At 33.3% G+C, this 11,489-nt stretch overlaps 1 protein-coding gene across 1 annotated transcript; it reads right to left on the bottom strand.

Moving 5' to 3' along the window:
* Nucleotides 1-4,160: 4,160 nt before the first annotated feature.
* LOC128204495 (uncharacterized) lies at nt 4,161-5,321 on the bottom strand. Its single transcript, XM_052905908.1, has 2 exons — nt 5,123-5,321; nt 4,161-4,765 (listed from the first exon to the last, which is right to left on the bottom strand). Exons 1-2 carry the CDS (start codon nt 5,319-5,321, stop codon nt 4,161-4,163), a joined length of 804 nt encoding a protein of 267 aa, XP_052761868.1.
* Between the last annotated feature and the right edge of the window lie 6,168 nt (nt 5,322-11,489).

Genomic DNA, 11,489 nt, shown 5'->3' on the forward strand with positions numbered 1-11,489 from the left:
TAAAGTAAAAGCAAATTCACAAAAAAAGGTTAAATGGTTAAAATTCAAAGCCAACAATATGTACCGACCTTGCATAATGTTTTGGTATACTTTGGTTAGAGAAGATCTACTAGCTGACTGAAATCACAGTTTGTTCTTCACTCACTTTCCCGATTAATGTCTCTGAGCGTACTCAGTTGCAATACGTATCGATTAATTGTCGAAAAATAGAGGTTATGTTCCGACTTGGTTTTGTTCTCCACTTTATCATGATATGTGCATCATTGAGGTATTTGTACATCGTACATGATTTATGTGAGTATAACAGTTCACCATTTAAACAACATCGACTTTTGAGCTCAACTGCTGTACTTACTTAAGGAATGAATTGCGGGATTGATGTCATTATCGGGGTATGAACGCAGTTGGGGTAGTTAAAGTGTGTGGAGTCCACGCGTACTTTGACCAGCCAGATTTCGTTCATATCCCCGATAATTACATCAATCTTGCAATACATTACTTATATTTACACCAATAGTTCTTTAATTCATTCAATACTTGTTAAAAATGCTTCATTTCAGTTTAGAAAACTTTACAGTAATCTTTTCTCACTCATTCTGTAAATAGAACGACCCGACCGTAACCGGAAACAGTTCATCAAATAACGTCACAATAACGCGTGAAAAATTAACCACTTGAAATCTTTTTAAAATGTAAAATTGGAACAGTAATAGCAACATTACATTTAGCACTTTCTTAAATGTTTATTTATTTCTTTACCGGACCTGCTAACACAATGACAAGATAAACAATTTTCAAGTATATTGTTATGCAATGAATCGCGATCAAAACATATCCGAAGATGTTGCAATCATCGGATGATAACCGAAATTGCCGAAAGGCATTTCATTTAGGGAATGGAAGTTAAAGTATATATATATATATATATTCACCCGGGAGCACGTCCAGTGGTGTTTCCGTTACATCACTTCATAATGAATGACCTCTCTTGAAGGTTTACATATTATCATCATAAAGAACTTCAAGACGTAGAAGTTCAAATTAATTTATATTAAGCACTTGTGTAATTTAATGTTTTTTCAAAGAAATGCTGAAGAGGCTGTAGTCCGTGGAACAATTATTCTTTTGATCATAACCTTTGTAACGGAAGTGTAGCGAAACGTGTGCAATAGGTCATTGAACATTTAAAGCTGAGACAGAATATTTCGAAGCGGCATTGTTATTGATTTATTTTCCTCCAACTAGCCTCCTTTCTTCCTGTGCGATCTCATTCATAGATTTTACATTGTTTCCATGTCCAACTTTTTAACCTTGGACTTTTATTTGTATTGTACAGTCGGAAAGGACTTTATATATGTTCAAACGTATGGAACTTGATATTTCATTTCATATTTTATTCATATAATCAGTATAATCTAGCTGGTGTAAATGCACCGTTCATTTTCAATCAAAAACCTGCTAGTGTTAATTGTTCCATGAAAAAGGATAATATGTGAGTTCGTAATAATATTAGATAGTGTATATGTTCTGTCTGAGCCAGTCAGTGCTAATTTATCATAATAAAAGTTTCAGTATAAATGAATATAGTTTTTTGTATATAACGCAATTAGTTGTGAGTATTTTTGTTGTCTCTTGGATTTAATATAATGCTGATACTTCAAAAAGGATCAGAAATATACTATTACAGTCAAACGGTGTTTTCAAATTTTAAGTTTTTGGCACAAGAGAAATGAAAAAACCAACAACAACTGGTATTTGATTACGTTTGATAAAAGTACACTATTTCATACAACATGCAAAGAGCCTTGTGGTGTGGTGTACTATTTTATCCTAGTATTCCTCAATTGCATTGATAGTGATAAATTCTTTTATTTTTGATAACATATTATAATATAAGCAACGGTTTTTGAAATGATTAGATGGCTAAATTTGCCCAATCTCGCGAGCAGCTTTGTCCGAAACCTTTTAAACTTGCCCCAATAAACATTTTCATAAATAAGCGTCCTTCGTTTTCCCCGAAATGAACACCGACCATCTGCTTTACTTTATCAAGTTAAGTGATATCAGTTTTAATAAATAGAAATTGGAAGGGTTGTCAAGAAGAAGAAGAAGAAGAAGAAGAAGAAGAAGAAGATAACAAAAAATGTGTTGCTTATCCAAATGTTCATTTGCATAGATAATAATAAGTGGTTTGTCATAAAACGCCTCAAACTTTACTTTGACAAACAAGTTTTTCCAAGGTCTATCTCGGTTAATGTGCATAATTAAATTGCAATACAAAATAAAGAAATCATGTTCACAAATGACTTATAGATATCAAACTAAGATCGCAATATTGATTGAAAACTTTGTCTTTGACTTGTCAAAATTTCGCCTGGTCTTTCGTATAGAGAAACATTTATGTTCATATTGTGTAACCTGCAAGAAGTTATAACGTCATTGTTTAATTCAAGATTGAGCTCAGTCTGGATTTGGCTTTGTCAACAGTTCGCCTGTTACAAGGCGGTAATCCAAGCATTATTGATAAAGCTATTTACGTTGTCCAGTAAGCGCAGTGGTTTGAGCACTTGCTTTTCACCTATGCGAGACATGTTCGATTGGCAGCCGGGGCAGAGGTGGGTTTTGTCTGTTGTAATCAAACCGAAAAGTGGGTTTCCTCCGGGTATTCCGGTTTCGTAACAGCACAAGATCACAATATAACGTAACATCGTGCCAACGAGAGTGATTTATATTATGCTGTAATTACTTGTTTCACAATCGTTGTGAAAAAGTAAGTTTAAAACTAGCTATTTCGATGCGTGCGTTATATGTTCGTATAGAGAAACATTGACGTCCATATTGTATAACCCGCAAGCAGTTATAACGTCATTGGATATTTCAAGATTGCGCTATGATTTGATTTTATGTAATACAGGTAAAATTAATTAACTCAGTTCGTCGTCGTCATGATCAAAATATGTCTTTTTAACAGTTCCATTGCAATGATTTGGTCCTTTTGTTTATACTGTACCACTTTGCACACATAATGCGTCCGATAGAAATACAATAGATACGACCGTCTCATTCTTATCTCTTGAGAGTTGGACATTTTATTTCCATATATCTGTAGGAAGACACTCGATTGACATTCACAAGCAGAAGTTACAAGTACATTGGCACAACCTGTTTGCTAAAGTTCAGATATCCGATGTAAAAATGGTAATTATGATGTCCTGTGCCTAGTGACCCAATTTCATATTTTATCATTTAAAAAGGTATAGAACATACAAAATAACCAAAATTAGTATAGAACAAGTTATTGAAGTTTGGGTTCCTGTTATTTTAACTTATAATTGGAAGCGTTTGTAAGATTGCTTCCTTTAGAGTTTTTCATATCCCTTTATTACATATAAACACCTTAAAATGATACCAACATAGTACGTGGTCGCCATGCATTCAAAGTTCACTTAAGGAATGAATTGCGGGGTTGATGTCATTATCGGGGTATGACCAGCGCAATTGCGTTAATATTCCCGATAATTTCATTCAAGAATTGTTAAAAAACATTTAAGAAAACTTTTCAGTGGTTTTTTCGTACCCGTTCTGCTACTAGAACGACCCGACTGTAACCGGAAACATTTTTTAAATGACGTCACAATAACGTGGGAAAAGATCAACCACTTTAAATAACTTTTAAACGTAAAATTTAAACACTTATGGCAACAATACATTTAAAAGATAATAAATTAACACTTTCTAAAATGTTGATTTATATTTTACCGCACCTGCTGACACAATCCAGACAATAACAAGATCAATAGATTTTATGTTTATTGTTATGCGAAGAATTGCGATCCAAACAGATCAGAAAATGTTGCTTTTATCGATTAATAAAAGCAATTGTCGAAAGGCAGTTCATTTCAGGAATGAAAGTTGAGTTGTAAATATTGACTTTTATACCTTATGCTTACATATGCTTTTTATATCTTGTGTTATCGTTATAAGTCGGACACATACTCGTACATGTATATAGTAACAGTTTAATCAAGCTTTTAACAATTTCATTGATTGATATTAAAGGTCTATAATTCTGTATTTAAAAAATATCCTTATTGAGGTTAAACGTGTAATATTTAATTAATGGCGGTTTACTAGCTTAATAAAGAAAGCTTTACAATCTTCTATTTAGAACACACCACACAGGTTAAAGCCTGGTCCTCGCTGTATGGAGGACATTTTAACGAGCCACAAACAGCTTGTGCAAAGTAAAACAAAGCACCATTTTGGTCACTATCAGCACTTCCTTCAGTTTTTTCAGGGTTTCTGTCCATGCAAACGAGCTCCTTGTTCCCATGATGGCTGAAATGAGACGACATCAAATAACCAGCGTACTCTTTATGCCATCCGCTATAACAGGCATTCCTCGCTGGGATCATGACAACACTTCTTCCAACAACGCGGAAGACGGCACATGGAACATCCTCGTTATGCAAACCCGTGTGAAACGTGGCAGAATATGTTTCATACTCAGCACCATAAACCTTGCTAACGGACCTCGCTTTACGTCCACGGTCATCAAAGATTGGGTCCAGCGGTAGACAAATGTAATTACTGCTCGCCCCTTGGTGACTGTGATCTCCCCCGCCAGCAAACCCTCCATACACCATCTCCGTGGTTCCAGGGCACGACCGCCGACCCCATCTTGTATATAAACCGCTGCTCTTTACGTCAACGGACTTGAATGATCGGATTTCTTTCTGTAGCTTTTCCACTGCGTTTGTTACTTCTGAAATTATGACAAAGTATTATGAACATCATGTCAACATTAATATTCATATTATAAAGCTGTGTGCACTTTTAATCCTACGTAATAACAGTACCTTTGCAAACTTTGGAACAAATATATTTGTTTTTAAAGACAAAAATTAAATATGAATGACGGTGTACAGATCCCCTCACTTTCAACTGGCCTATCGGATGTTTTATACATTGTTGATGAATCATCCTTTCCAAACAGTAATAAGCACATTTAAAAGGCTGTGTAAAGAATATTACCATGTTTTTTTTTTTAATTATTCATATCATCCTTTACCTCTATGAATACCCATTCATATTTTAAATGGAGTGTTCAACAATAAATTACCTGAAATCGACTGAACCGTTTCTTCCACAGATACAGTTGTCTTTTTCAATGACTCTTCATAAGCTTCCATACTTATTTCCGATCTGATAACTTTCTCTAGCAGCTTTTCCTCATAATGAAACCTGGAACATTCAGGCTCCCGCGCAATGCAAACGGTTGCCATTAAAATGGTTATCCGAAGGTATCTAAGAGTTTCCATTTTTTCAAACTGATTTATGGTCGTAGCAGTTTCTCTAACAACCGCGCACGCTGGGAAACCAAATTACTCTTTCATGCAGTTACCCATAAACAATATAGCAACACATACATTAAATCAATTTGAATAACTTTGTTTCCTGGGTAACCTTTTCATTCGAAAATCGCTTTACAAATGACAAGCGGCATATTTTGTTTGTTCACCACTCATTTTAATACAGACTGCTGTCCATGTAAATTATATTTGAACAATCTTTAAAAACGGACGTCCTTTATCTTTTACGCTTTATTTGGTAAAATAAATTATCGAAATTGTTTTTAATATGATTTGATAGATTATAGCTGTCTTGTAACTGTTAAAGATAAAGCAGAATTTTCGCTGTTACTTTGGCTATATGTGAAATATGTTATCATAACTTTTTTATTATATGCTGAAATACGGAAAAAAAGAAGAAAAGAAATAAAACGTAAAAGGTAAATCTTATACCTCATACTTAAAGTGATTTTTTACACTCTTTGTTTTCAAAAAAAGGGACTTGAACATTTTATTTCCTGTAATATGTTTTACAAACAAGAAACTCTGTTTTAGTTGATTAGAGAAGGAATGTAGCATCATGTAGCATAAATATGCTCATGGTATTCTAACAGCTGACTCCATTGCATCCGAAGCTGGCCTTACACAAACAAATCCAACCCCTTTTCGGCTGCTACTGTTTGGTAGCCAGTTTGAGAAGTGCACTGTACAACTTTCATTATAAGGAGCATATTATGCTAGTGCTCTTCTAGTTGTCACTGGATATAGTAGTTTGTTACTAACTAGTTCTCAAAACCATTCTAGTGGGTTCAAAACAGTATGTCCTTTCCATGAATTTGTAGAAATACCCACAAACTGTAGTACTTAACACGTTGTACTTCATCATCAGTTTTGTCTCCAGCAAAGACATTAATTGGAAAGTATCGATCTGTTTTTCTTCATCATCATTACACTCATATGACACCACTAAAGATCGTATGTCCTTCAAATTTAAATGAATGAATTTCTTGCATGTACTGTGTTTAAAAATATACGTCCTTCCTCTCTTGCGTGGTGGTTGCTATTGCGGTCTCCATGTGTTGTGCACTTGTAAAATATGTTACACCACTTAACTATGCATAGCTTCATTTATGTCAGAGGACGTGGGTTGTGACAGAAATCAGACAGTACTTCAAATCTCATTCATACCCCGACCCCACTAACCTCCAACACGTTCAGACTCAGCATTAGCATCTTCTCAATTACTAAGTACTCATGATTTAAAATCATATAGAAGTTTATTATAGCTTAACGGTCTAAATAATATCATACTATATGCTATTTAATTGAGTCACATATTCGTCATATGTTTGCCTATTATTATGTTTTATTACACAATTTCTAGCAGGCTATTGTATTTCTTGTGATGCAAACTACTTTAACATCCTCTTTTATGTGTTTATATAATATTTGTGTTAATATTCACGTCTTTGGTTTTGATGCTAAACGACATGCCGTTCTTAAACATTTATGACGTTGACGTCACTTCCTTTCTGTGATTGTTTATTTATCAAATGAACATGTTTAGATATAACAAAAATAATAATAATAAACGTGTTTATGACTTATGTTATTTGTTTATTTCATTAAAGTATTGGCAAATTCCAGAAATTTCAACTTATGTTTATATTTTTAACATGTTTCCCTAAAAGTGAAATTTTACAGTCAGCAAATTTCCATATATTTGATATCTATGTATTAATTTATAGAATACAGTTATTCTGATATTTCAATGAAAAATTTAATTATGACATTAGGCAAAAATCCAGGCAACTCTAACTTTCATTGATTGTTTAAACACCTTCAACAAATTATCACGAGTTCTAATGGTTCGTTTTCCATATAAAAAGTGAAGACCACGCTAGGATGTAGACAAATTTTGAGGCGTGGGTTGGGTAAAAGTTATCAGTAAATATGGTTTTAAATTTTATGAAAGTTCGTAACACAAATACCAGCAGTTTAACACGATATTTGTTTGATAATTTAATATCGAATTTATGTTCGATTAGTTAATTTAGCGTGTAATTTGTTTTGTAAAAAAGCAAATGTTCGAACATTCTTCAGCTTCAAAGTTAAAAAAAACTTTTAACCATTTTTTCTTATAAACGGGCCGTTGTTTATTTCAAAATATATCTTTATTTAAACTTATTCAAACTTTTATCAATATCAAATTATTAGTTGTAGCAAACATTTTCTGATTCAATGGTGATGTGTTTAGTTTTGAAAAAGAGGAAGTAGCTATGATGGATTTAAAAGTAATGCTTAAGTTGATATTTTCACTCCTTAGTTTGCATTAAAATTTCAAACTGATATTTGCACTGTTGTTATTTCATGAAAGCATAAAAGAAATGGCCTGCATGCAAAATTGTGCACACTTATACCGTTTTGTCCCACTAACTGTTCATATTTAATCATTTTAATGTGTCAGGTTTATTATATGCACTTGAACTTAATAATTGGTTTATTTTATATTGCTTAACATTCTGATCGTATGATTTATCTACTTGGATGGATCTGCAACAAATGACGTGCGATCCCTAGCCTATGATTGGACAACGATGAACTAACCTTATAATTATCGAATTCGTAAGCAGAACTTGGGTATTGATATTATGAAGAAATAAACAGTATAATGTAATATGTGATATCGGGAGTAGCTACACATGTAATCAAAAATCAATGTTTACACCATCTGTATATATAGATACAATTTTATGCGCACATTCGTTCATTTGCAAAAATAAAACGATTGTCAACGCTGCAACAAACACAAATGCATGGCTTATTCGTGTCAGTAATAAACAAATGTTAATACATATGTTACTTTATATTGTAACACATTTGTACAGGGATTTCGCGATTATTTGCATGACTCAGCAATTATCAGTTTTGCGACCCGGGCCGATTTTCGATTATAAGTTTGCTGCCCGTAGAACTTTCGCACGTGAATTCAATTTTCGCTTTAAAATCAATTTTGGCGACTGCAAAATAATGTCTTGACTAAATAAATAAAATTTTATTGATCTGCTTGAACATATTTATTATTAAAATCATAAAGGCAAACGCGGACGCAGTTATGCGAGTGTTTGGTAACCAGTGTGGACCGTTAGGGCGGCATTTTTTATTCTGCGTTGACATTCAAAAAACAAAACAAAGAAACGGCAAAATTGAATTTACTTGAAAAAGAGCAAATGTTTATACATATTGACATCATTAATACGAGGTATTGGTTTATTTAAGTACAAACAGTCGTTCTACTTGATAAGTGCTCATGTTTATTGAATTAAATTCAGTTATTCAGGACATAACAGACAGACGTCAGTGATTCGTACAGAAGAAATCGGATAGACGTGTTGTGGAATTTTCAAAGTGATCAATTGAAATTGGAATGGGAACATAGAAGTAAAACCAAAATGCTGTTTGCCTTTTTGGCTCACTCTCAAAAACTTAATAATAAAACGTAAATTTAATTCGAGAGTGAGTTAACGAGCGAAATGAGAATGTACAACTGGAGTGCAGGTAAACTTTAAAAAGCAAACCTTAAATTTGCAAAATAAGTAAAACAAATATATGTATTAAAGAGGTTAATACACGGCGTAGCCGGGTCGTTGAGTGAAAGTTGGCCCTCGTGCTCATAATGTGCATCGACTACGTCTTGGGCCATTTTGAGTCACTCGGGCCAATTATCACTCAACTTGCAACGCCGTGTATTTACCTCTAATTAACATTAAAACATGTTATTAAACAATCCATACCATTCAACGATAGTCATTTTTTTTACCTTTAATCGTCTGCATTTTGTCTTCCACAGAGCCAGCTATCTTCACCAATGATTCCTCAAACGATTTTCGATCTGATCAGCTTTTCTTCTTAGTGAAACCTCGAACATTTAGGCAAAGCAAACAGGTGCAAGTGACATTGCCTACAAAATACCCAATGTTCTCCCCCATTCCTCTAAGGTATGTATATCATTACGTCGGTGCTAGGTTGAATACTAGCAAAAGCTAATTGTCATAATATTGAACATTGATAACGATATCAGTTTAATCCGTGTGCCTAAATTTAGACAATTGTTTTATTAAGATAAAACATTTGATAAACGATCTTGAATTATTTTTGTAAACGTTTATTTGGTATTAATCCAGGTTATTTAAGGTAAAAACCTGGGATAAAGGGAAAGTAGTCAATTTTAAATTAAAGAATAACAGTTTTAAAAGATTGGCAGAAATGCCAAAAAAACAGAGTGTATAGTGTAGATGTTCTGTTCGCATACGTTTTTGTCGTATAATCATAATAACCGTTCCAGTATAAATGGATATTGCATTTTGTAAGTAAAAACAAAAAAAGCTATTTTGACTGTTTTTTACACCTGGGCGCAGTCAGAAACCACACTGACAGCCATATTGGTAAGTAAAAATAACATTAAAAGGATTTTCACTACTCCTATTCAACTGAATATACGGATGAGGTTACTTAAGGATTGAATTGCGGGGTTGATGTCATTATCGGGGTATTAACGCAATTGGGCTGGTCAGCTTTATGACATCAACCCCGAAATTCATTACTTATATTTACACCAATAGTTCATTATTTCATTCAAAGGTTGTTAAAAAAACTACTGCTTTTCATTTAAGAAAGCCTTTCAGTAATCCTTTCTTACGCATTCTGTAAATAGACTCGACTATAACCGAAAACATTTTTTCAAATGACGTCACAATAACGCGGGAAGAGATCGACAACTTAAAATCAGTTTTAAACGTAAAATTTAAGCACTTATGGCAAGAATACATTTAAGCTATAATTAATTAACACTTTCTTAAAAGTTGATTTATATTATATGGGACCTGCTGACAATATACAAACAATATCAAGATCAGCAACTTTTATGTATATTGTTATGCGATGAATTGTGATCCGAACATATCCGAAGATGTTGCGTTCATCGATTGATAAACGCAATTGCCGAAAAGCAGTTCATTTAAGGAATGGAAGTTGAGGAGTAAATATACACGGTTTACTGCAATTTTGAACGGTTAACGGTCCAAAAACATGAGCGAGTCACATTAATCCCAGTCTTCTTCACCATTCGTTTCATAGCGGAGCTGAGTTTGTTGACACCGACAGGATTTTTTTTGAAATATCGTTTCTGATGTTTGTGTTTTTTTGACAGCGCGTAAGAATACATTTTTCTGTGATGCGGTTCTCTAATTTGCATAGATATTATAAAAGTTGTATATGAACAATATTGCAAGGGGTTATATCACTCCTGCGCCGTAAGTTATGTTATATGTTCATACATTCTAAATGATACCAAAATAATATGTGGTGACCAGGCATTCAAAGTTCACTTGCATTTATACCTTATGTATCTACAGATAATTTGTTTTACATGCTGAGTTATCTATATAAAGCTGTCATATACATGGATATAGTAACGGTATTAACAAGCTTTTAACCGAAACATTGATTGATTTTAAATGTCAATGAGTCTGTATTTTAAAAAAAAAAAACAATCCTCGCTGAAGTTTAAATGCGCAATATTCTATTAATGGCACTATGTTCTATTTAGAACAAACCACACAGGTTAAAGCCTTGTCCTCGCTATAAGGAGGGCATTTTAACGAGCCACAAAAGAGCAGAAAATTAAAATACACGAGCAAAACCTACCTACTGAACTTCAGATATCCTATGTAAAAATGATAATGAAAATGATGTATTGTGCCTGGTGACCCAATTATGTGTATTTTAACTTAAAATCGGAAGCGTTCGTAATATTATTTCTTTAATAGTTTTAAATATCCCTTTATGACAAATACCAACCATTCAAATCATACAAACATAAATGTGGTCGCCAGGCATACACAGTTCACGTACATTTATACTTTATGTATATACATATGTTTTTACATGAGTTATCTATATAAAGCAGCAACATACATGTACAAAGTAACGGTATAATCAAACATTTAACAATAACATTAATTGATGATGAAGGTCAATAAGTTTGTATTAAAACAATCGATCCTCGCTGAAGATTCAGACGTGCAATGTATTGTTAATGGCGCTTTATTAACGCAATAAAGGAAGTTTTGAAATGTT

The sequence above is a fragment of the Mya arenaria genome, chromosome 10 (genome assembly GCF_026914265.1).
Source record: "Mya arenaria isolate MELC-2E11 chromosome 10, ASM2691426v1".
Taxonomy (NCBI): Eukaryota; Metazoa; Mollusca; class Bivalvia; order Myida; family Myidae; genus Mya; species Mya arenaria.